Source organism: Zootoca vivipara, chromosome 6 (assembly GCF_965207765.1).
Source record: "Zootoca vivipara chromosome 6, rZooViv2.hap1.1, whole genome shotgun sequence".
NCBI lineage: Eukaryota > Metazoa > Chordata > Lepidosauria > Squamata > Lacertidae > Zootoca > Zootoca vivipara.
In genome coordinates this window covers 95,323,725-95,350,123 of record NC_142589.1, presented here as the reverse complement: position 1 = coordinate 95,350,123, position 26,399 = coordinate 95,323,725, and the positions used below count along the sequence as shown (strand labels likewise).

The following is a 26,399-nucleotide window of genomic DNA, read 5'->3' as shown; positions in this document are numbered from 1 at the left end:
TGGGAGTTTGGCCTCTCGACACACATCTCGAAATGCCGACACACGGAAGAGGGGAACAAGCTTGTTTTCGCCTGCTCCGGGACGGTAGGACTTGAACCTGTGTCTCCGAGTGACAAGGAAGAAGATTCCGACTCAACGTCATTGGGAAGAACTTTGCGAGGGTCAGAGATGTTTGACCGTGTGGTTGAAAGTGGTGGACTCCCCTTAAGAGGTTTTAAAGCAGAGGGTGGGTGGCCATGATCTGTCAGGGATGCTTTAGCTGAGATTCCTGCATTGCAGGGGGTGGGACTGGATGACCCCTGGGGGTCCCTTCCAACTCTGCAATTCTATTCTATCCCCGCATTTCTTGGTGCAGAGTTCAGGTGTTGCCTGTCCCGGGGGGTGGGGCGGGCGGCTCTGCCAGAATCCTGGGAACTGTTAACGGTGCTGGAAATTATTGCTGTGCGGAGGGTGCAATAGGTGGCAGTGCATTGAGGGCAGCCAAAGCTGCAACGTGGACGGTATGGGCGTCAGAATCTGCATGGGCTGGGGTACCCTGAATAGCTTTAAAAAAATAAAAAATAACAAGAGTTAGGAAGAGCATGAACCCCAAACTTTTGACGGGATATGGGGAGATCAAAACGAGGCCAAATCAACCTTGGAATTCATCCCCCTTGGAAAGGACCTTTAGCAACGCGAACCCGGAAAGTCTCCATGCAAAGGGGGGGCGATGTGATCCTCTTGCGCTTGCGTAACTCTTCTCCTCCGGAAACCAACGTGTCCTGGCCGGCGGCCGTTCTAGCTGCGCGCATCTCTATGACGACGCTGCTCCCCTCTTACGTCACAACGGAAGCGGAAGTGCCGGTGTAAGGACTCTCGCTGGCGGGCCGCTCCGAGTCTTTTCCTCACTGAGGTAGAAAGGATTTTAATTTGTATTGGCTTTTTAAAAACGCGTTTTCGACCCCTGGTAATATTTAACGGCGTCCGCCGCCTCTCCTATCGGCGTGGCTTCGGCGGAAGCTGTGTGTGCGCCGCTCTATCCCATTTCAATTATTATCTAATGCTTCTTCCCTTCCCTTCCCCCCTTCCGTCCTTCAGCAGCGGGTCACGCCCCCTTTACCGTTCGTGATCTCGCGATATCTGTCAGGGCGGGACGAAGGCTTCCCCCCTTTCTGCGCAGGCGCGTGACTAGCTCTTCCCTTCCCTTCCCTTCCCGCGGCCGTTTCTTTAAAAGTGGGCGTGGTTCGAATTCTAGCGCCATGGCAACAGCGGGAAAAAATAGAAGGGGGCGGGGATGGAATTCGAATAGGGAGGCCTAGTTGATTTTGTAATAGGCGGGGTGGGGGTAAACGTGCGTCGTGACGTCACGGCGATGACGTCATTTTGCACGGCCTAGTTAGTTGCGTGTTCGGTGCTGTTGCATCCGTTATTATTATTATTATTATTATTATTATTATTAGCAGTAGTATACCGCCCTATACCTGTAGATCTCAGGGAGGTTCACAACATGAAATTAAAATATACAAAGGACAAAATACGTAATAAAAACAAAAACAGAGGCGTGGTTGATTTTGAAATAGGCAGCAGAGGGAGACGTGTCGTGATGTCATGGCAATGATGTCACTTTGCACTGTGTATCTGAAGAAGTGTGCATGCACACGAAAGCTCATACCAATGACAAACGTAGTTGGTCTCTAAGGTGCTACTGGAAGGAATTTTTTTTATTTTGTTCCCACTGCTTAGCTATCTGTGTGTTCAGTGTAGGTTGCAACCACCACCGCCACCACCATCATTACTATTATTAATATACACCCCCCCCATACCTGTAGATCTCATAAAATTAAAGACAACATAAAATTAAAATATAAAAAGACACGATAAACATAAAAAACAGGGGCAACCCAATACAGTCATACCTCGGGTTACAGACGCTTCAAATTGTACACCGTGCTGAACCCGGAAGTACCAGAATGGGTTACTTCTGGGTTTCGGCGCATGCGCAGAAGTGCTAAATTGCACTTTGCGCATGTGCAGAAGTGCCAAATCGCGACCCTCATGTGCGCAGATGCGGCGCTGCGGGTTGTGAACGCTGCGGGTTGCGAACGTGCCTCCCGCACGGATCATGTTCGCAACCCGAGCGTCCACTGTAACCCCCTCTTCCACAGCACATTTTAAAAGGGCATCAGCCCAAGGGCTGGTTGCAGAGGGATGTTTTTCAACTGGTGGCTGAAGGTGTATAAGGAAGGTGGCAGGCGAACCTCCCTGGGGAGGGCATCCCGCAAACAGGGAGTCATTAGCTCTCCTCCCGGCTAGACCTGTTGAAATGGACCGACATGACTAAATTGGGTGCATTGATTCCCGTGGTTGTACTCTGAGTACAGCCTGTTTTGTACACAGCCTTCCCAAAGCAAACCTGATTCCTGATAATGTGTGTTTTCAGGCCTGACAACTCTGACCATCAGAGAAAATTTAAAATGCAGATGAGATGTAATCATACAAACTGATACCAGTACAATAATACTCCAACCCCAAAGGGAAGACCCCCAGTTTGGTGTTGCCCTTTTGGGGGGAAGCCAAGTTATCTCTGTGGGCAGGTGATTTAATTGAAAAACCGATCTGGTTGAAAAAAAAAAGTGTTAACCTTATTAATCTCCTTTAAAAAGCTGGTCGAGGCTGTATGGCTGACGACGGCAATAAAATCATATGGTTACAGGGATACAAAGGATATAAAGAAATGGCTGTTTAGAAGCAGTAGATCTCATCCCTACTTGTGTATTATCACTAATACAAATTAGGAAAATATTATTAATTAATACAAATAAACATGGAACGGAATTTACTCCCTCCTGAGTTTTGCAGCCACCCTGAGTTTCCACGTGCTACAATTTACTGAACATAAATTATGTCAAAATGTTTGCTTCTTCCAAAACCAGGGTAATTATATATATTACTTTTATCATGATTACCACCATGTTATCTTGCATTACGTTAGCTATATTACGTTATGTTATGTTTTCTGCACTTACTTTATTGCTCACATTTTCATGATTGTTGCTTTTTAGCAATTTTATGTACACAAAATATACAAAATTATTTGGAAACAACCACTATGGTTTTCACCAGGGACGGCTTTCAACATAAGAAATGAAGGCTGTAGTTCTAACCATGCCTGCTCAGAAGTCCCATTGAATTCAATGGGCTTTCCTTCCAAGTAAGTGGGAAAACAAGCTTGCTCCCTCTTCCCTGGGACAACCCTTCAGATATTGGAAGATGGCTGTCCTGTCTTCTCTCAGGCTCCTCTTTTCCAGGCTGAACATCCCCAGCTCCTTCAACCGTTCCTCATCAGGCTTGGTTTCCACACCCTTGACCATCTTGGTCTCCCTCCTCTACCCACCTTCCAGCTTGTCGACATCCTTCTTAAATTATGTTGCCCAGAATTGGACACAGGATTCCAGGTGTGGTCTGTCCAAGGCAGAATAGAGAGGTACTTTCCTTGATTTGGACACTAGACTTCTGTGGATGCAGCCTAGAATAGCATTCGCTTTTTTCACTGCTGCATCACACGGTGGGCTCACATTCAGCTTGCGGTCCACCAAGACCCCCAGATCCATTTTACGGCTACCACTGTCTAGCTAGGTGTCCCCCATCCTATATTTGTGCATCTGGTTCTTCCTGCCTAAGTGCAGAACCTGACCCCACTTGCCCTATGGAAACTCATTTTGCGTCCAGTTCTCCAATCTGTTAATGTCATTTCGAATACCGATTCTGTCTTCTGCAGCGTTGGCTCCCCCTCCCGGTTTGGTTTTGTCTGCAAATTTATAAAGATGTTGAACAACAACGGGCCCAGGACAGAACCCTATGGACCCCACTTGTCCCTTTTTCCAAGGATGCTGAGGAACCAGTATTATTATTATTAAAGATTTAAAACCAGCTCTGGTAGATTTAGATCTTCTAAAGAGCCTTAAAGCATTCGAATAATTATCTTTAAAATCCTTGTTGTCCAGACATTATTTATCTATGCTGTTTCGCCACGCCTGTGTTCCTGCGATAAATATCTTTTTAAGGAAATGGGGTAAAATGTTTTAATCAGCCTTTTCTAACCATGAAAGGCAGATTTCTTTCCCTTCTAATATCTCAATTATGCCTCAGATCATTTGAGCAGGGTTCTAGTGCATATGACTCAATTAATTCATTTTAATTTTTTTTAAAGAAGCCACTTTGTAAATTATTTGCGCTTACAAGGATTAAAAAAAAACCCAAATGCCACCAACGCAAAATTAATGACTTACAAAATTGTATCAATTTCAGCTATGATGATGGTACGAAAATAATACCAGCCTGTGTGTAATATGATGAAACAAACCATTTAATGCAAGCCAAGCTTTAAGAAAAGGCCAGTTTCCTAAAAGGATTTCATCTTTCTCATGTCACCCACCATCTCTTGGGCATCTTTTTCTATAGTCTATAGAACTGCGGGTATAGGGCGGTATGCAAATTTACATAATAATGATTGTGTTATTATTTACTGAAAATCATTTTTCTTTTTTTCTCTTAAGCAGAGGGGAAGGGTTGCGTGTGCGTTTGCATGTGGACACATTTTTTTTAAAAAAAGTGGGCTCCGGATGATTACTGTTAGGCCTGTTAGGAAATGTAATCGCGTTTTATTATTATTTGTAATGCATTTTAATGCTTGCGTGTTGACGCTTCGCCGAAAAAAGCGGTAGTGGGGAGTGTTTTAAAAAAAACCCACAAAGATAAAACAACCCCCAAAACACCCGGGTTTCACGCCCGCTGCAAACGTAACGTATGAACGCGGGTCCCGCGGAAAAGGTTCGGAGCGCGTGACTGGTTTAAAAAAAAGAAAAGCACGCAGCCACGCCCCAAAAAAAGGTGGGGGGGGGAGAAGACGAGTACGGCAGCCTTCCGCGCATGCGCCGGCCCGAAGGCGAGCCGTCGCTCGGAGAGCGTCCGTTTTTCTCACCCACAGCGCCCCTTTAACCGGCGCGGCGGCCGGCCAATGGGCGCGTCGGGCGCGCGCGTCGCGACCAATGAGCGTCGGCGGGCGGGGTGGGCGTGGCCGTTCCTGGAGCCCGCCTCCTCCCCCCTCCTCCTGCTTCTGCCGACTGAGGGAGCGGAGCGGCTCGTCGTGCGGCCGGAGGGACTCTCAGCTTCGTCGGTCGACCGCCTCTCCTCTCCTCTCCTCTCCGCCGCCCTCCTTCCCCGCTCTTCGCCCGCCACCCCCGCAGCGGCAGCAACGTGACGTCAGGTGAGGCCCCCGTCGCCGCCGAGGGAAGAGGCGGTTGGTCGGAGGCCGCGGCGACAGTGAGAGCGGGCCAGGCTTGCCTCGCGGCCTGCCCGGCCGGTGACGCAGCAGGGGGAGGGGCCTGCGTGGGGGGCGGGGCCCGCAGCGAGCGAACGTGGGCCACTTCCCCCCTCTTTCTCTCCCACCCCCCCTTCCAAAAAAGAGAGAAAGAAACCACGCACGAGGGAGGGGGGAGCGCAGTCTTTTGTTAGGGCGGGCGGGGAAGGGAGGCAGAGCGGCCATCCAGGATGATCGCAGCGGTGGATGAGCCATTATTATTATATCTATCTAATCATCGATCTATCTATCGTTATCTTTAGGCCTGGTGTACGGCCAGCCGCTTTTGGCAAGGCGGACCAGCCTCGCTGTTTTTGTTTTTTTGTTTTTACAAACGGGGGTGGACTTTGCAGGGAGACAACGGCTGGCATCGGGATCCTTCAAATAAAAACCCCGTCACCACTACCAATGGCAAATCAGGTTTATTATCAGAATTTGCACTGAAGAAATCAAAGTTGCGTTTGCGGCTGAGTTTGGGTGTGTGCAGGGAGTCATGGTGGCGATTGAAATCGTTCACACCCACTCACACCAATCTGGTTTATTATCAAATTCTGCAGCGAGCAAAATCAAAGTTGAGTTTTCAGCTGATTTTTTTTTTTTTTGCTGGGGTGGTGGTGGTGGTGGTGAGCCCACTTGACGCTTCCGCTGTGTTGGAGATGTTTCAATGGCTTTTGTTTGATTCGCTCCTTGCAAACAGCAGGAAGTCTGTAAATTTTGATAATAAACCTGATTTGCATTTTTTGCGGGGCGTGTGTGTGTGTCCCAGTACGTGTCTCCACCCCCATCGTTCAGCCTGGAAGGCAGCCCTATTTAGAGAAGCTTTTAATGTTTAATAGACTTGTATTTTAACACAGTATTCTGTTGGAAGCCACCCAGAGTGGCTGGGGAAACCCAGCCAGATGGGCGGGGTATAAATAATAAATTATTATTATTATTATTATTAATTCGATGGCAACTTGCTCCCTCACAGGGAAGGAATTTGAGTATGGTGCAAGCCAATTGTGATAGCAGCAGTGGGGTTTCGTCCCAGCTGCTTGGAGCAGACCTATTGGAATAATGCATCTGAGGAAGTTTAAGGTCCTTTAGTTTTAATTAAGGGTCTGTCTTGAGTAAGAATATCATTTGGTATTACCTAAAGGCTTGGTCTTTTTGAGGCCTTTCTGTGTAGATGTGCATAGTTGAACATTGCAGGTGCGCGCACACACATTATTGACAGACAACAGCTTTGCAAGGTTCAGCTCAGACACTGAGGTCCAGGTCTGTGGGCCTTCTGGCGGTTCCCTCACTGTGAGAAGTGAAGTTACAGAGAACCAGGCAGAGGGCCTTCGTGATGGTGGTGCCCACTCTGTGGAATGCCATCTTATCAGATGTCAAGGAGATAAAATAACTATATAAAAGGGAAGCCTTTTAATGCATTTTTTAAAATGCTTTTATATACGTTGTAAGCTGCCCAGAATTGATGCTTTTGAATTCTGGTGCTGGAGGAGACTCTTGAGAGTCCCATGGACTGCAAGAAGATCAAACCTATCAATTCTTAAGGAAATCAGCCCTGAGTGCTCCCTGGAAGGACAGATCGTGAAGCTGAGGCTCCAATACTTTGGCCACCTCATGAGAAGAGAAGAATCCTTGGAAAAGACCTTGATGTTGGGAAAGATGGAGGGCACTAGGAGAAGGGGACGACAGAGGACGAGATGGTTGGACAGTGTTCTCGAAGCTACGAACATGAGTTTGACCAAACTGCGGGAGGCAGTGGAAGACAGGAGTGCCTGGCGTGCTATGGTCCACGGGGTCACCAAGAGTCGGACATGACTAAACGACTAAACAACAACAAGCTGCCCAGAGTGGCTGGGGAAAGCCAGTCAGATGGTCGTGGTACAAATTTACAACAACAACAACAATAATAATGTAGACCAGCCTTGCTGTTTCTCCATACGGGGTGTAGGGAGATAGTTACTTGCTTCCATGCAGGGAAGGAATTTGAACACAATGCAAGTCAATTGCGATAGCAATTATTGTAGTGGGGTTTCATCCAGCCAAATGATCCCCGCTTTGAGTAGATGCATTAAAATAACACAGCTGTGGGAGTTAACGGCCTTTAATTTCAGTGGGTCTACCTCAGGCATCCCCAAACTTCGGCCCTCCTGATGTTTTGAACTACAATTCCCATCTTCCCTGACCAATGTTCCTGTTAGCTAGGGATCATGGGAGTTGTAGGCCAAAACATCTGGAGGGCTGCAGTTTGGGGATGCCTGGTCTACCTTGAGCAGGAATATCGCACACAGCCCTTGGTGTGATAGTTTTGAAAGGAAAGCTGGCATTGCATCATGGAGGGGAAGCAGGAATGTAGATCACTCCTGGTAAATATTTTGTCATTTTGCAAGTTCTATAGAAGAATTATATATACAGAGAGAGAGAGAGAGGGGGGGGGGAAATCATTGGGAGGGTCGCAGTGCAAACCAGTTTCAGTAACAGACTTGTGTGTGTCTGTGTAGATATTATAAAAAAGACAAGTGTGTGTACACACACACACACACACACACACACAAATTTGTAGTCCTTAGGGGAGCAGCACAGCATTGCGGTTTTCCCTGTAGGGAAAAGGGGTCACTCTTGTCATGGGGAAGTATGTTATTTGGAATGCAAACCAGCAGTGTTAGAAATTAGCCTGGTGCCTTTTGTACCTGCCTTTTGGCCACTTGTAACCAAGTGAAGATACCTGGGTGTCAGGATGGCGCCTGACATCTCCCCCATCTGGGGAATCCCTGGATCTGGGCCGTTTTCACACAATGGGAATGAATTTCAGGAGCCAGGATGCTTTTTCATTAGCTCCTGAGCAGGAGCAGCAAACAAATGGCAACTAGACATTCCAGTTTGGTGACTGTAACCTTGGCTTAAGGAGCCATTTGACATCGAGCTTATATATCTGAGATTCTAACCCTGCAAATCAGCAGTGGTGCAGTTAAGAATCTTTAGACTCTGGCTTTAACAGCCTTGTACAGTAGCACATAACTTTAGATGCTAGTATGTTTTACTTGAAAATGTGGTAAGTGAACTTTTGGGGGAGTGGGCCCTGGGTTTCTGGCGCCAAATAGTGCCTAGATTGTGGGTCCTGAAAGACATCAGCTTCATAGGGCATATATTGGCTCCCAGTACATTTCTCAGCACCATTCAAAGTGTTGGTGCTGACCTTTAAAGCCCTAAACGGCCTAGGTCCTGTATCCCTGAAGGAGCGTCTCCACCCCCATCGTCCAGCCCGGACATGGAGGTCCAGTGCCGAGGGCCTTCTGGCGGTTCCCTCCCTGCGAGAAGCAAAGCTACACAGGGAAGCAGGCAGAGGGCCTTCTCGGTGGTGGCGCCTGCCCTGTGGAACGCCCACCCGTCAAATGTCAAGGCAATAAGCAATTATCTTACTTTTAAAAGACATCTGAAGGCAGCCCTGTTTAGGGAAGCGTTTAATTTTTAATGCTGTATTGTGTTTTTAATATTCGGTTGGGAGCCGCCCAGAGTGGCTGGGGAAACCCAGCCAGATGGGTAGGGTATAAATAATAAACTATTAAACTATTACTTTTACTGTATTAAATCCAAGTTGCATTTGAATCCTAAGAAACCATTCCTTAAGATGAGGAAAATAAAGGGGAAATAAAGGGGTAAGCTTTGTTCAAAGTGCATCTCAGTAATCCTTACAGGGCCCTATGAGGTAGGTCAGTATTTGTATTGCTAACCTAAAAATGTGCTTAATTCTTAGCCACCCAACTAAAAACAATGGTATGTAGCATTTATGTTGGGTTTTGGAGTGCTCAAAACGGCTTCCTAGTGATCCATCTTTCATTTTTAAATGACTGTATTTTATGTTGTTTTACTATGCAAGCCAGTTTGGGAGGAATAATGAATATATAACAACTTCAGCAGTCATTTAAAACAGAAGTTTAGAGCATTGCACTGTTTAGCAATACACTCCACTCTCTCTCATTTTATCCTCATGGCAGTCCTGTAAGTTGGGTTACGCCAAGACAGGATAGTTAATATAGTATCCTCTAGGTTTCTACAACTACCAGGTGCTCCAGCAGCCAGCAGGGTCAGTGGTCAGGGTTCATGGCAGTTTGAGTCAAAGCAACATCAAGGGGACACCCACATTGCTTCTCCTAGGCTGAGAGAGTAACTGACGCAGGGCCTTCCAGGAAACTTGCTGACTAGTCTCCCCGCACGTGGGTCTCTCTCCACCCCTTTTTGGTGATTTGCGGCTTCCTCTTTGGGATGTATGAATATAGTTGAAGCAAATACGGTGAAACAGACAAATATAGTTAAAGCTGAGAAAGGTGCAACAGGAATAATATATTTATTCAAATAATCAGTCTGTTTTGCGTATGCAGGAATTTAAATACCCTAAAATACATTGGTATTTCCATTTTGAGATGAGGGGAAGAAGCAGGAATACCAAAGCAGCAGATTCAGAATTAGTGAGCGGCAGAATTTTAAGTTTCTAATGTGGAGTAGTTTTCTTCACTGAAAGGCCTCTTCTGTTTAATCATGCATTTTGTCCATCATCGGCTCCAGTGAGTTTCACTTCCTCTTTCTCACCCTTGAGCATGAAACGAGCTTTTGTACACTGGGAGATTTATGTGAATTAGCCCTGGTTCCGTAGTGTGCGTGTGCATGTGGACTGAATGGAGAAGGAAATAACGACTCCAAAAGTGATGCCTCAGATTGACAGGTTCACCTGGAAAACATCATTGCCAGGAAGTTCTTGTTTTAAATCTTAATTTGTTTGCTCTTATCGGGTACCCAAGGCTTGAACAAGCTGAGACGGCCTGACCTCTTTTCTTCCTCGTTTCCTTTCAGAGGATCAGAGTATACTATTAGACAAGGGCTGTCAAGACTGGTTCCTTTGCAGCTTGTGCTTGGGGGGGGGGTCTAATTAAAGCGGTTTGCCAAGAGAAACAACCAAAACGGAGAAGGTCCCTAAGAGTATGAGAAACAACAGACAAAAGCATGGGAAAGAAAGAAAGAAACAAAAACCCTAGTGAGAGAGAACATCACAGGAGATCTCATCGTTATACAGTAATTGATGGGTTTGGAGAAATGTTTGTTACACAACAGTGGCTACCGCTTATATATGTTCATTGTACTTACATGTCCTCCTTTTATATCACATTTTGGGGGTTTGATTTTGCCAAAAGGAGCAACGTAGAGGTATAATGGTCCTGCTTCAGACTGATGTTGGCTCAGGAATATTGTAGGCACAACTCAGATAACATTCTCTGCTGTGGGAAATGCATTCAAGTCCAACCTGACTCATCTGGGAACTTGGGGTGCTGCTGACCAGCTAAAAAGAAAAGCGGTGGTGAGGCATACTCTCTGCTCCCCACTTTTCTGCTTAACAGCAAGGCAAGTTTAGGATTTGAACCCCTGCTTCAAGAGAGACTTCAGGGCAAAAGCGGCTGGGGTGATTAATTGGCTCTCCTGGGTGCCACTTTTCTGTGGAAATTGCCTGCCTCCGACATGGTGGAGCATTCCCCCCCCTCCCCGTTCCTCTCCTTGAGCTGGAAGTGAGATTGAGCTGGTAAGGAAGCATTTAGGCAGAACTGCTGCCCCAATGCAGGACAGCTCTGTGAGAGCTCTCAGGGCTGGTAACTCAAAGAAGGGAGAAGGTAATGTGAAACCCAGCATAGAGCTGGTGCAGGAGCCATGGTTAATCGTGGTAGGCAGAAGACTGGGGAACTAAACACTCCCTCTGACCCTCCTCCCAGGCAAATTGCTGCCCCCCAACCTTCTGCGACTTCCCCTTCATTTGGTGCTATGGCTACTACCAGCCTTGGTGAAGAAAACTCCTAAATCCTTGCACATTTGCATACAGAAACCACCATGTTGCTGTTGCTCTGTCGTTTGCGGCATCCGTCTGTCTTGAGAGACAATGGAGTGTGCCTCCGGGGTTGAAGTCAATCCGCAGCGTTGGAAACATTGAAGGGACCCCCCCCCCCAATGGTGTAAGCCTGGGCAGTGTGTGCGGAGGTCCTGGACTGCCCAGATGACAAGACCCCCCCCCTCCTGGCCTCATTGATGGGGTCCAAAGGAAAGCAGAGCAATGCGTTGGGCAGTAGCTTGGCTGCAGGAATTGCCAGAAGGAGGCACGCAAGAAGTTATCCAACCTTCTTAGAGTCTCTACTCCAGATTTGGGTAGGGTTTCCTCCTTAGCCTGCAAGGCTGTGGAGGGTGAGGACCAACACTTTTCTTCTCCTAGATGGGCTAGCTTTCTAGGTTGACGAGCCCAAGAAACCACCTTCTTCTTTTTAATACTTTAATGTCTCTCATCCAGGGTCCTCCATCAACCCTCTAACGCCCCCATGAATATACAATTTCTGGACCCTAATCAAGGCAGCTGCTGTCCCGTCCCGTCCCCCCCCGTCCCCCCCTGGCTGCTTCTACTGCCTAGCAGGCCTGTTGGCAGCCTGGAAATTCCAGATTATTTGTATTCACTGTGACACATTGCCATACTTTGGATCGTCCTGAATACCACCACTTGGCAGCCAAGCCCCCAACCAAAGGTCCTGTTTGGATGCAACTTGGCTTGCCTGCTGAGGACGACGGTGTGGTGATGGATGGTCGCCACTTATCCGTTTTAGACCCCCCTAGTGGCTTGTGGAAAGGCTGCAGCGCCATCAGATGTGCAGTACGCAGGTTTGTGCTCAGCTCTGCACTTTCCTTGATGTGATGGTTGAGGGCGGTACGCGAGTCAGCCGGCTCAATGGAGATGTTAGGGGCCAAGGCTTAGTTGCAATTGGACCCGCGTCAGTAGCATAACACGCCCGGCTCCTGGGGAATTTCGAACCCTAGGTCAGTCGCATGCTTCTCCTCCTCCTGGTTGTCTTTTCTTTCTTTTTAACATGAACCCGCAGAGCTGAACAATTTGTATTTTCTCTCCTTTTGTCAGATTTCTTTTCTAATTAAAATGTCTAATGGTTATGAAGATCACATGGCTGAAGACTGCAGGGACGATATCGGGAGGACAAACTTAATTGTGAACTACCTTCCTCAGAACATGACCCAGGATGAATTACGGAGCCTGTTCTGCAGCATTGGGGAAGTTGAATCCGCCAAGCTTATTCGAGACAAAGTGGCAGGTAAAAATAACGTTTAGCCTGTCCCAAAATACAGACTTCCCTCTGCCCCGCACTTACTCGTATCGCACTTGCGCTCGACCACATTGATGCGGGTCGCCGTGAAATAAATAAACAAACAGATGGGGCTTCCCTTGCTTGGGGCTGCTGCGTGAGTGAGGGAAGGGGCCATGGCACTTTTGAAACCAGCAAGCCTTTAAGTTGCTGGAGGGGAGGGGACTGCAGGAGGGCCTTCCAGGCGCCTCGGCTTGCCTTCCGACCGCCTGCTTGCCTGCTTTCTGGCTGGGGCAGCACAAACGCTCCTGCCCGCCCATGGCAGCACTGGAGGTGGAGAGAGGACATACTCTAGTGGCAGCTGCTCTCGGCTGCCCACCTTGCCCTTTTCCCCTGCTTGCAACCTGATGCCATGGCCTGGGTGGCTCGGCAGCCTTGGGGTGGAGCCTTTGTGCACTTGGAGCGGCCCAATATCTCGTTTGGGAATGAGGTGCCCGCTCTGCCTCTCCTGGACCTGGTTTGAGCAGGGGGGGGGGGGTGCAGGAAGGTCAACCTGCCTAGCCCAGCCTCGTCCTGATGATCGCCTGGTCCTACTGCCTCTCTGCATGCTGGGGGAGAGTTGCCAGCTTCCAAGCCTCCATATTCCAAAGGCTGTGCACACTGTCACTCCCCTCCCTGCTCACCCTACCTATTAAAGTGGGGTGCTCCCTACTGTACACAATTTCACTTATGTACACTGGGGCCTGGAACGTAATCCCCACGTAAGTGGGTGGGGGATGCCCCCGCCTGTATAACACAGAACTGAAGTGGACAGACAAACATTCTCTACGCATGCTTATCTTATCGAGCTGATGCTGCTGTCGCTATTTGCATTTATTTGTCCCTTTGTACAAATGTGTATGTCGGGGAAGCCCTAAGTTGGCTGCAACACTGGTGACTAAGGTCGGAGGAAGCCTGTCTAGGATCCAGGGAACCGCACAATTGGTTCTGCGTGCCTACAGAGCAGCTCTCCAAGCCAAATGGCGAACTTTTGGGGTCCTGGTCCTCATTTTCTGAAACTCCTATAGCACAGTCTTTTATGTGGCTTTTTTGCCATTCATATGCAAATTAAACCAGGTCCCTAATTAGTACAGATAAGGAGTGCTTCGTTTTAACCGGTGCTGAAGCAAAATGATTCTCCTCTGCCACCTCCCCACTTTCAAGAACGCTATGTTTAATTAATTAACCTTTGTCCCTGTAGGTCACAGCTTGGGTTACGGCTTTGTGAACTACGTCACAGCGAAAGATGCCGAAAGAGCCATAAACACACTCAATGGCTTGCGACTCCAGTCCAAAACGATCAAGGTAAAAGTGACTTTCCCAGCTGTGGTTAGCAGGAGTCAGTCTGCATCTAGAATTGCTGCTTATTTTTGACAGTCCAACCCTCTCCTCTTTCTTTCCCTCCACCCTCTACAATGGTCATGAATGTATCTTTTTTAAATGTTTTGTGTTACGTTGTTGTTTCATTAGCCTTGAACTCATTGGACAGGGAGGCAGGGTATACGTGTTCAATAAAAATGTGCAAACCTGAATTCCAGCAGAGCGGATTTATTAGTCAGTTGCAGGAAAAACAGCCAATAATTGTATGACATTTAAAAGTGAGCTTAGTTCACAACCCTAATACCTCAAGGACTGCCTCTCCATATGAACCTACCTGGACCCTGAGATCATCTTCTGAGGCATTTCTTTGCATGCCTCTTCCTCGAGCAGGGGTCAGCAACCTTTTTGAGCTGTGGGCCGGTCCACCTTCCCTCAGACCATGTGGTGGGCCAGACTATATTTTTTTGGGGGGGGGGATTTATGAATTCCTATGCCCCACAAATAACCCAGAGATGCATTTTAAATAAAAGCACACATTCTACTCATGTAAAAACACCAGGCAGGCCCCACAAATAACCCAGAGATGCATTTTAAATAAAAGGACACATTCGACTCATGTAAAAACACGCTGATTCCCAGACCTTCCATGGGCCGGATTGAGACGGTGATTGGGCCACATCCGGCCGACGGGCCTTAGGTTGCCTACCCCTGCTCAAGAGGTTTGGAGGGTGGCAACACGAGAGCAGGGCCTTCTCTGCAGTGGCTCCCTGTCTTTGGAATGCTCTTCCCGGGGAGGTTCGCCTGGTGCCTTCATTATACACCTTTAGACGCCAGGCAAAAACGTTCCTCTTTAACCAGGTCTTTCATTGATTTGATTGACAACCTATGCCTTTTTAAAATGCATTATTGGGGGGTGGTTGTTTTTATTTTGATTATGTAGTTCAGGGGTAGGCAACCTAAGGCCCGTGGGCCAGATGTGGCCCAATTGCCTTCTCAGTCCAGGAATCAGTGTGTTTTTACATGAGTAGAATGTGTCCTTTTATTTAAAATGCATCTCTGGGTTATTTGTGGGGCATAGGAATTCGTTCATCCACCCCCCCCCCCAAATATAGTCCTGCCCCCCACAAGGTCTGAGGGACAGTGGACTGGCCCAGGGCTGAAAAAGGTTCCTGACCCCTGATGTAGTTTGTGGTTTTACATTCTGCTTTTGTCTTGTGAACCACCCTGAGACCTGCGGGTATAGGGTGGTATATAAATTCTAATAATAATAATAATAATAATAATAATAATAATAGTAATAAGAATAATAATTCACATGCATGTGTCATAGCAGGTATAATCTTTCCGTTCTCATGAGGAAAAGCCTCTTTTAAGATGGCACTGCCATGCATTAATTTTATAAGCAGTGACTAAATGGTGGGGGGGGGGAATTTGATTCATTTTAAAGTGCTGATATACCAATCTAACCAATTAGTGGCCTCAACCCTGTAGCCCTAAAAGTGATATCTATGTTGCGTGCGCCTGTCGTCTTTGTGGAAGGGGAGACGGTAAGGCAGCACGGCGGTCCGGCTTAGCTCTCTAACAGCTGCATGGCTCACAAGACAAAAGGGACAAGCCACGGGTCAGGGAAGAAGCGGGGGGGGGGATAAGTGAGGGGGTGGCCTGACCTGCCTCCCAATCTGAGCAACACAGCTGTCATTGCTTTGAGAGTCGAATCGCGTGACTGCGTGCTGGCGGCTGCGCACCCATGAATGAGCTGCTTGTATCCTTCCAAGCTTCGCTCTCTCTCTTGGCTTACCAAAGCCTCGTTGGGAGGAGGTTGTCAGATGAGAAATCTAACCCTGACTTTAATTGCTGCATTGTAGTCTTGCCTCTGAATAGTAGTGTGTTCCAAGAGCTGCATAGGAAACAAATTGTGTACAGGGCCAAAGGGGCACACCCAGGAAGGTGCTTCGAGGTGTGCCCAGGGGTCATGTTTTTTTGTGAATAGCTCTGTGCCATTATGTCCCCACGCCCATATTTATGCAGGCATTCAGTCTGTTGCTTCACCAAGTATTGTATGGAGGAGTAATTCCGTGGGTATGCGATTCTTGCTCGTGTCCCTTAGAGGAAACTTCCTCATTTGGTTACCGTAAGGGGGCATGCAAGATAGAAGCAGCCCCTGCAGTACAGCTCAGATTTACGCCATTGCGGTTACCTTTGTGGTAGAGTTAGAAGCCCTGCGCATACCATCCGCACAGAAATTGCTTTTCTTCCTGCCCCAAATTTGAACGCTCAAGTTCGAACAGCTTGGTGGGATGGTGCCACTCACCCGATCTCCGCGCTTACTAGGAGGTAGAGGGGCGAGGTTGCTGCAGTCGCAGACCCACCGGCAGGGGCAGCAGAGTGGTTCTGCCCATGTGTTTGTTGCGTTGAACCACCATCGCTGCCCCACCTTGCCCCTCCCAATAAGCAGCAGTAACATGTCCAACTGGCCAAGTGAGGGGGAAATGGCCTCATCATACTGCCTGCCACTGTTGTTGGAAGTGACCTCCCTGGCCAGGTCCTTATTGCAGGACAGATGGCTACCCCAAAAAGGGCAGCTGATTTTGTTACTGCATTGCTCTTGCCTCGAAGAAGTTGGGCCAAACTGAAGGGATGATCTTGTTAGCAACTGCAAAAGGAGGAATCCGAATTGATTCTAGAACATCTGGAGGGACACTTCATGAATTCACATGCCCAATCAATGGTTTTCCTTTTCCTTTTAGGTTTCATATGCCCGCCCAAGCTCTGAGGTTATCAAAGACGCAAACCTGTACATTAGCGGACTGCCGCGGACAATGACACAGAAAGATGTTGAGGACATGTTTTCACGGTTTGGACGCATTATCAACTCGCGTGTGCTGGTTGACCAAACTACAGGTGTGAAAGGCAGCGATGGTTTTGTTTTAGAAGCTCTGGAGTTTTGACTGGCTCCTTTTGCGCAAGAGTGGCTATCACATGTGTCACTTGGAAACTCCCCCCCTTTTTTGCCCTCCCCTACCATAGGTAGCAGGGCGGTATGGCTACAGTTTGTGGAGGTGGCCAGCACCCCCTTAATAATTCACGCTGCTTGTAAGCTCCCCTTAATAATTCACTCTGCTTGGAAGCATTTCCCTAAGTGATGACTCTCATGAAATACAACCTCCATGATTGGAACAGATTTGTTGTTTCGGAGATCCCTCCGTTGGACGTATTGAACCATGAACCTCTTTAAGACGATTTTGCATAGCTTTTGAACTCCTGTCCAAATTAGGTGGTTCACCAAATACGATTCCACCCTCGCTCAACAAGCGCTTTGATCTTGTTCGTTTTGGGAGCCTTCCAAGATCCTAAACGACAACATGCGCTCTCTCTCTAGGAACTTGCCTCTGCCAAAGTCAAGTTAAGCAAGTGTCTCCCATTAAAGCCCACCAAGTGGGCCATGTTTAACATTTCTGTTTGTATAGAGATTTCTGTAGCACTCTTCTAGCACCTATGCACTGCTCAGGGTGAAAAACATTTTAAAACCACGTTATAAAATACTGTAAGAAGTGCATCAAAAGCACTGACTACTGATAGAGAACATGACATTTATGGGCAGTTGGATTGTCTTTGCCGGCTGGCAAAAGACAGCCAGGTGGAGGTTGGATTGTTCTCTCTCCCACCCCCCACCCCCCCGGTTGCTGTGCAGCCTTGTTCCAGGCAACCTGGGCGCATTTGGGGGAGCGGAGGAGACGCCCTTAACTCTGCGTTTTTGTCGGTTCGGTTTAAAGGTCTGTCCAGAGGGGTGGCGTTCATCCGATTTGACAAGCGCTCGGAAGCCGAAGAGGCCATTTCGAACTTCAACGGCCACAAGCCCCCCGGCTCCTCTGAACCGATCACGGTGAAGTTTGCCGCTAACCCCAACCAGAACAAAAATGTGGCACTGCTGTCGCAGCTGTACCACTCCCCGGCCAGGCGGTTCGGGGGCCCCGTCCATCACCAGGCTCAGAGATTCAGGTAGGTTAGGAAGAGTTGACATGATTGGAGACCTGTGCTGTCTGTTGCTCTCTCTCTCTCTCTCTCTCTTCCTCTGCTTCTCTTGGTTTTTTCGTTTTGTTTTTGTTTTGTTTTGTTTGTTTTTTGTTTTAAAAATCATTACTGCTCATCACCAGGCGAAACACTTCCAGTAGATAGTTAAAGGGAGAGGAGTAAAACACTGACATAAATGTTAATCCGTTCCAAAATATTAGGGTTAACAGTATGTGAAGAGCTTTTGTTCCAATAATTAGTCAATAAAGACCACTTTTCTTGGAATACTTCTTGTTGCCTACCTTCATACAGCCTAATCCTATTGTGTTTTATCTAATTATATTACCAGGGTATTCCATGCTAGCTAAGCCTTGATATCAGCCGTAGGTAGCATTATATTGGATATCCCAAAAGGAGGGGTCACGATAGGATTCAATGTAAAATTTGTATCCAGTGATTTCTGTTATTACTTTAACCAACTCTTTCCCAATATTTCTTGACAGTTCACGTGGAACCCATCAGCTTGGTCCCAATTGCACCTCCAACTTCTTCCATTAGATTTTTTATTTTTAAAGTTCATTCTGTATAACGTTAGAGAGTTCTGAAAAAAAAGATCTTTCAAAATTAATGGCAGTTGAGTGCTTCTGTCCCCCAAATGAATATGTATTCCCACGCTATGTCAGTAATCATTGTTGATGTCCATTTCTTTTCTTATTTCTGTTCCATCAGATTTCTCTCTTCTTATCTCCCCCCCCCACAAAAATAGAATTTAATTTAATAGAGGATTAAAAAAACCTTCCAGGTCCTACCCGCCCCCACCCACCCCGGTTAATAAAGATTGAAAATTTGTCTGTCTGATCTGATGCTTCGCAACAGCGTGTCAAAAAGATGGCATTTTTAAAAATTTCTGCAAGAATGGGGTGTTCTGGTACTTGATTGTAAGGAACTTATTTCTCATATGGTGCAATTCCAGTACCTCTAAAACAGTATTCTGAAGCATGTAAAAACCTATTCCTTCTCATAGTCTAAAATTGCCGAAGCAAGTTGTTTTTGTTTTGCTTAAAAGGTTTCTTGTCATTAAAAAACAAACAAACTTTTTAATGGCCTTGTGCAGCTGCGCTTAATGGGTTCCACACCTGCGCAAAGAGAGCTTCATTCGGGAACATTCTCAAGCTAGGCCAGAGTTGTTCTGCTACTTGGTACTGCTTTCCTAACTAAAAATAGTGCTCCAGGTAGTTTATAGAAGTAAAACAAAACAAAACATATTGTGAGGCTGGGGGTGGAGGAGCAGGCAATTTACTGTAAATAAAACCAGATTGCAGTAATCTCAACTCTGGTTCCAAGATCTAAAATGCCTGGCCCGACAGTCCTGTTTATGGCTAATAAGAGAGCGACAAATACTTGTGATCTTTTAAGAACCCTCAAACGAACTTTGCACATGTCTGCCTGTGGGTTAGCATCCCAAATAAAGCCGCAGGTTTGCAGGCAGTTTTTGCAGACTGGCAATGAAAAAGCAAAAGCAATGGTTTGTTCTGCAGTTAAGGTTATAATGCTCATACCATGCGGAACAGCACTAAAAGGGGAGAGGATGTGCCATTAAGACACTTTCCCAGGAATCGTGTGTACGTGTCCTTTGTAATAAAGTTTTATTAATATTAGACTTCCAAATCAAGGAAGGAATACTGAGCACTTAAGTTAGATCAGTAAATGTTTAGTTTTGGGGGAAGCAGGTTGGAGACAGGAATGCGACTTAAAAGTAGAATGGAGACCTCCCCTCCCCCCCCATGAAAAAAGATCACATTGCTGCTTTGACAGATAGGACCCCCTTGTCTGGCAAGGCAGACGTAATTATGAAACCTTTCCCGACCCCCTGCTTACAACCCAAATCCTTCGGTGCGTAGTTACTTAGAAGAAAAGTCCAAATTGGGCATGCCACATAATGGCATTCCTTTACTAACGCCCAAGCTCTCATCTTTCCAATATTAGTTGTGTGTTTAAAATAGAAATAAAGGAGAGATTCACATAGCCTGGGCTTCACATTTGATGCACACCTACCAGGGAAGAAGTTCCGTTGAATTCAAAGCGAAATGCATAATATTATTGTGCTCCATGCATTGTATTTCTGCCTAAAACTGACCCTCTTACTTCAGCCGCACTTAACTGCAGCAGAATGATGGAATGTGCCAGGTTAATATGGCACAGACCTCCCTGGGCAGTTGCTTTTGCGACTTGAGAACCTAAGGCCTAGATCTTTTTAATAGCTGGGTTTGCCCTGCGCGCCAAAAGAAGCTGCTGGAGAAGCATAACTTCTTTTGCCTTGTGTAGTGTTAGGAATTGGGATTCTGCTCAGATATTTCTGAAACTTAAACTTACCGGCCAGGTCTAGGGAATAACATACTTTTAACAGGCTACAAACTCAACCCTTGTACTGTGGTTTGTTTTTCGATAGGTATTCCCCCCCCCCTAAACCATTCTTCACACTTTTCCACTTTCATTTCCCATTCAGTTCTTACAAAAGCCATCTATTTGATTACTGGTTTTGTTTTTAAAGTGTTCTCGACACATCGGTGTTCTTGCCTCTAAAAAAAAGATAGTGTTTGAAAAGTTCCACTTCTTAAATAGCAGATAAAATTTTCACTCATTCTTCTCGTTGCATAATTAAAAGATTGATAAGCTCCCCTTATTGATAAATGTTTCCTATTTTGATGATATATACATATATTATTTTTTCTGTCTAACTAGCTTCATAAATTTAGCTGCTACTTTTTACTTGCTGAACAATTTACTATGTGCTTTATTTGCATCTGTTCCTGATCCAAAAGATCTAAGTCGATCTAAGAAGCAAAATTAATCCCTTGAATAGAACATTCCTTGTAGCTGGTGGAAAGAGTATATAATCTTGTATCTCAAGGCTCAATACCTTTTACATTGTCTTTGAAACTTCACAATAATTGATACGGTCATCTCTGCCGTACATAATACCCCTTGAAGGTTTTTCTATCACTTTCTCATTTGGCAAAATCTGTTGCGCTAGCCCCAGTGTGTAGCAGTGCAGTTCTCCAGTCCAGAATGGGGTTGCAGTTCCCTCCGTTTCTCCTTTATGTTGTCATCGATCAGAAGCCTCATTTGGGAGAGAAAAAACAAATCCTCCACTTTGAGCTGGCTGTCTCCTTGCATAAGCCAGAGTGCAGATAGGCGAAGCTGCCACCTAGTCCAGCACTCTCTACTCTGACTGGCAGTGGCTGTAGCAGAGAGGGACCACGTCCAACTCTTGCTACCTGAGTTAACTAAAGCGGGGATTGACCCTGAAACCCAGTGTGTTCGAAGCATGCAGTGTTGGCCATCTCCCCCCCCCCCAAAAAAATTTAACCACATCCAAGTACAAATGAGAGCAGTTGCTGTTTCTGCGTCAAGCCCCCTTTGCACATCAGAGTAGTTGAGGAAAGTGACGAGATAGCAAGTACAAACAGGCTGACTATGAGCCGGTTTCTGTTTGTGTGCCTCTCAATGTGGGCACTCTTGGACTTCCTGGGAATCTTATTCATGATTACTGATTTCTTGAGGAGCCATGGGAATCTTTAAAGCGGCGCTAGGCTTCCTTAAGAGCACAATGTGAGTATTTGCTTTTACCCATCAGAAAGTCCCGTTCACTAAAGTTCAAGCCCGTAATACGGGCCAAGTCCTGCAACCTGTGAGTTTCTTACAGAAAGGACAAATCAATAATAATGCAGACAAGTCACTCCTTCTGTTGAGTGGGAAATGAGCTAGCAAGATCTCTCATGCCTCTTTGCCTATTAAGTCCCACCCAGCACCACTAAATCAGAACTTTAATTTTTTTTTTTAAATCAATACGAAGTTCATTTTCCCTAAAGGCTTAATAGTAGCAGTTAATAAGCAACACTTCAATTCATAACTTGCTCTGTTTGGGGTATAATTTTTCCCTGGAAAGCTAGTTATATCCTTTGTATCTACAGCAGTTGCCTTTTGAGAACCTCATTGACCACAACTTAGGCATACACACACTTTTGAGAGCAAAACAAAACACTAGTTGTGTTGTGAAGATGGCCCCCTCCTAACTTACTGTTCCTCTGGTTTTTTGGATTTCTTACTTCACTTGCTTATGTGTCCTTTTTGTTGGTTTTTTTTTTTTAAAGTCCTTACTCATTTTTCACACGATGCTTGTTGTAAATTCCTTCTTAGTAGTTGCTTCTTCAGTGAATCCCTTGCATGTTTTTCTTTTTAATTTCTCCAAAAGTGTAGAGTCAGATGGGTATCTTTCAGAATTCTTGTCGTAGAATTCTTGTCACATGTTAAATAAATACATGTTCTTCTATCTGCCTGTACTCAGCCTCTTCCATGTAAGGTGATGGTCCCCATCCCCCGAAAAAAACCCAACCAACCTGTGTTAATGTTTCTGACAGTACTACAGCCCTAAACGTTGACTGTAACTGGCTCAGGGTCGGAACCAGCGGCTCAATCCAGATGATATGTCAAGCTATGGCGTGGCAGGCCCTGAACGAAACGCTTTTAAACGCAACCTTCCCTTTCTCGTGTTTGCCACGATGTCTGAATCTGGGGGGCGGTGGTTAGAGCTTTCCTCCCGAGCCTCGTTCCGAAAGTGCCAATTTCTGGGTTTAGAGGGGAAGCGCTCACCACAGCCTGCCGGCGTCAGTGTCTCCTCGTGTCGTGGCTGACCCCAGATGGGAAACGGAAGGGAATCCGCCCAAGGGAGGGGAGAAGGGATCGTGTCTATCAGTGGCTCAGTCACAGTCCTCCAGGCTAAGGGTTGGAGGATCATCTGAGCTGATCCTTAGTGGCAAATGGTGGCCATATTGTATGGGCCTGGGGCCTTGAATAATCACTTGGCTAAGCAATTCTCTGTGCTCCTCTTAAGAACAAAGTGTGTAGCACTGCCCCCCCTCTTCCACAACCAAATAGTTGCTAGCCGCTGTGCCCTTTGGTTTTGCTTCATAAAGGATGCATTATTTTGTCTTAAAAATAATAACCTGTTTTTGTTTTTGGAAAAGCACACAGCGATCATACGCTCTGCAGGTTCAGGCGGCCAAGCCCAGGGGGTCGCTTTGCAGATAACCTAGGTCACGGGGAGGGAGGGAGGGAGAAGAAGCAGCGGTGAGAAAGTCACGAATGAACTGAAAGGGGAAAGAGGCCTTTGTGCTGTGCGCTAGAAAGATGCCAGGCCCTAACAGCAAAGGGTTTCCTTTCACGTTATTGGGAACGGGGTTGCGAGTAGGGCAGAGTTATTAGGGAAGGAGGATGAGAGCCCTGTGCATCCAGCTCCACCGACCTCATTCCCGACTACTGAACACTCACTTGGCTCCAATGGCATCCTTGTACAGGCACATCTAAGTCGTAGAATTGTATGGTGTAGAAGGGGCCAGAAAGTCCACCCAAAGCCCTTTTGCCCAATATTGAGTGCTCCTTGTGGGCCCTTTCCTAATGCCACTGAAGGATACAGACCACTGGGGTCCCGCAGGGGGCAAGGCCCAAGCCCTTTGCCAAGGGCGTCTCCGCACCAGCCTCTGACATCGCTGACGGGACTGTAAGCCTGACAATGCACAGGGCACAGTCTCTGAGAAATGTCTGTGCAAGCCCTGCTGGTGTGGATGGGAGCAGCTCGAGTGCAACTTGTGCCCAGCCCGCTCTGGTTCATTTTGCTGGGATCTGCGCAGGAGACATTCCTGGTAGATCGATGGCCTTCAGCCTGGCAAATTCTAGAGGGGCAGCTGCCTCGGTCTGTTGCAGTAAAACACAGCAGAGGGACTCGCGGCATCATTAAGATGACAAGTAAATTTACTGCGGCCAGGCTTTGGTGGACTAGAGCCGCTGCTTCATCAGATGCGTAACAAGATGCAAAAAAGTCATGAAATACATGGGGCAGAAGCAAAAGTACGGGTGTTTAGGTGAAGAATAAAGCGCCCTATTTATAAAACAGCAAATCTTGGTTATGTTGGCAGCCTGCAATGCTAACTGAATGCCTGTAATGCGAAAGAGATCTATGGCCCTAATTTGAATCGTGGATTTCCATTGGGTAGTCCTAGGATTGTGGGTTTCACAATCAGGATTGTGGGTCTCTTTCACACTTCTAGCATAATGTAGCTCTGTGTGTGAGAGAAGGAATTCCTTGGTCGATTGGACAACACCTCCTAACCCCATCTTTTTAGAGAAGATGTTTTTAGAAAAAGCGTAAGGTTCTTCTTTCAGGCCACTTTTTAGTCCATTGCTTTTTTATGTACTGCTTTTATTCAATGTCTTTATATTAATTATTGCTGCTCAATTTTGGGGGTGGGTGGGGGGGTGTATAGGCTGGTTTTTAACTGATGCTTCTGTGTTTTGATGTTTCACAGTTATGAATGATTATACAGTGGAGCCTTGGTTGTGGAACGTAATCCATTCCGGAAGACCGTTTGACTTCTGAAACGTTCGAAAACCAAGGAGCAATGAGTAGTCGGCCAAATCCATTGAGAAATTTTAAAAACATGCAGCGGAAGCCGTTTGACTTCCGAGGTGCGTTCGAAAACAGAAGCAATTACTTCTGGGTTTTTGGCGTTGGGCTTCCAAGGCGCTCGAAAACCGAGGTTCCACTGTATCCCTAAAAGGGCTGTATGTAAACCGGTTAAACCGAAGTAAAAGCAAATAAATCATTTTTTTTTTAAAAAAAAAAAACCCCAGCGCATCTGATGAAGCAGGGCCTAGTCCACAAAACACTTGACACCGCACCAAATTTGACAGCCTTTAAGGCGTCCCAGGGAGACACTGCCTTACTGCAAAAACGCAGCGCCCAGGTGCTCTGAATTCCCCCCCCCCAGCGCTCCTAACCTTTTAACTCCCCTGATGAGCTTCTTCTTTTTTTTGACTTGATTGAAACTGACTTTTTTTGTTTTGTTGTTTTGTTTACATGAACTATTTTATGTCCTTTTTTATTTGGTAGGTTCTCTCCTATGGGTGTAGATCACATGAGTGGGCTTTCTGGTGTAAATGTCCCAGGAAACTCCTCTTCGGGATGGTGCATCTTCATCTACAACCTCGGCCAAGATGCCGATGAGGGAATCCTCTGGCAGATGTTTGGCCCCTTTGGCGCGGTGACTAATGTCAAAGTCATCCGCGACTTCAACACCAACAAGTGCAAAGGCTTTGGCTTTGTGACAATGACAAACTATGAAGAAGCCGCCATGGCCATAGCGAGTCTTAACGGCTACCGGCTGGGGGACAAAATCTTGCAGGTTTCCTTCAAAACCAACAAATCCCACAAATAATTTCGCTCGTGGCTTTTCTTTTTTTTGTATGGAATAGATAACCGAGTGACGGAAAAAGTTTGAAACCTTTTTTTTTGTTTGTTTCCGTTAGTGTACAACTCGATTCTTCTCTTTTTTGTTTTGCACCAGTTTTCACACCAAGAAAGTTGTTTTGTCTTGAGTCTAAATGAGAAGTGGGATAAAAGGGTTTTATATATTCTTGGGATGCCACCAACATGTTCAAATGTTTTGGGTTGTTTCTTTTTTTAAAAAAAGTCCTGCAATTGTTTTTATCGGTTTTTAATTTTAGATGGTTCTGCTTCATGACCTTGTCCCTGAGCCAAAAAAAATTTACATACATATATCAACAGTTACCAAGTAGAATCCAAACCAGCCCTGAAAACGGTCAGGCTTGCTTTCCTTTAAAAGGTTAGCTGTTGATTTCACTGCCAGGACAGGGCCATTTCAGCCAAGCTTCAGCATAATGTTGCCCCTGGTAGCCGAGGGCAAAGCTTGGAAAGTGGAAGTTTTAGTTAGCGGAAAAGTTTGTTTTGCCAAGTAACTCCGTAGTTAATCATTAATCCGCAGAAGGAAAGCCTCTGGTATAAGAGAGTGTGCCAGCGTTCTATTAACGCCATTGACCAAGCTCGTTGATCAATAGGCACATTATTTTTTGGGGGGTCAAATTGGAACAGCTTTTTTAGCCCGTCTCTGCCCCCACTTTTAAAAGCCCAGTTTCCAATAAGAATGGACCAAAGAGTTTCAGAGAAACTCTGGGAAGATTTCAGAGTTAAAACGAAACTCCAAGCCCAGCATTGTCACTTCCTTTGAGTTCTTGCCTCCAAGTAGCACATCGTATTGTGTTACGTTCTGGTCAGATAAATGTGGCACGATCTAACATTAACTTCCTTTCAAATATAATTTTTTTAGTTCGAATTCTTGCATCCTTAGGTTTTTTCTTAAAATATATATATATATATAAAGCTGTTAATGAACATTTGAGCATTGTCATTTTTTTGGCATCCCTTCTAATAAGTACTAGATGATTTCCCCCACTATTTTAATAGGGGTTTGTTCTGACAATAGCTTTACATATTTGAACTCTCAGCAGAAAAGTACATTAAAACTTGGAAGGTAGAGATTTAAGAGAGAAAATAAATGAATTTGGGGGGGGTAGACATACGATTTTAATTAATCCCCTGAGTTTTCTGCAGCTGCCTTGAAACTTTGAGTTCTGTTTTCTGTTAATTTTCTTTTGCTTTTTTGTGTTTTTGTTTGTTTTTACTTTTGCATTTAAGACCAATTAAATTTGATTTGGTTTTGCTCGAA

The 26,399-nt window shown here is 46.1% G+C and overlaps 1 protein-coding gene across 2 annotated transcripts; it reads left to right on the top strand.

The window, feature by feature from the left end:
• Positions 1–822: 822 nt before the first annotated feature.
• Positions 823–26,399, top strand: ELAVL1 (ELAV like RNA binding protein 1). Of its 2 annotated transcripts, none has more exons than XM_035117020.3 (6): positions 823–892; positions 12,267–12,456; positions 13,688–13,791; positions 16,554–16,707; positions 17,580–17,805; positions 24,767–26,399. In XM_035117020.3, the coding sequence occupies exons 2-6, from the start codon at positions 12,285–12,287 to the stop codon at positions 25,089–25,091; spliced, it is 981 nt and encodes a 326-aa protein (XP_034972911.1). In that variant the 5' UTR covers positions 823–892; positions 12,267–12,284; the 3' UTR covers positions 25,092–26,399. The 2 variants fall into 2 exon arrangements, with proteins under 2 accessions (XP_034972911.1, XP_034972910.1); XM_035117019.3 differs by lacking the exon at positions 823–892 and adding an exon at positions 5,090–5,245.

Coding starts and splice junctions, on each gene's coding strand:
- ELAVL1 (XM_035117020.3), top strand. CDS start 12,285: ATGTCTAATGGTTATGAAGATCACATGGCTGAAGACTGCAGGGACGAT. Junction 12,457..13,687: donor TATTCGAGACAAAGTGGCAG/GTAAAAATAACG, acceptor TTGTCCCTGTAG/GTCACAGCTTGGGTTACGGC. Junction 13,792..16,553: donor TCCAGTCCAAAACGATCAAG/GTAAAAGTGACT, acceptor TTTTCCTTTTAG/GTTTCATATGCCCGCCCAAG.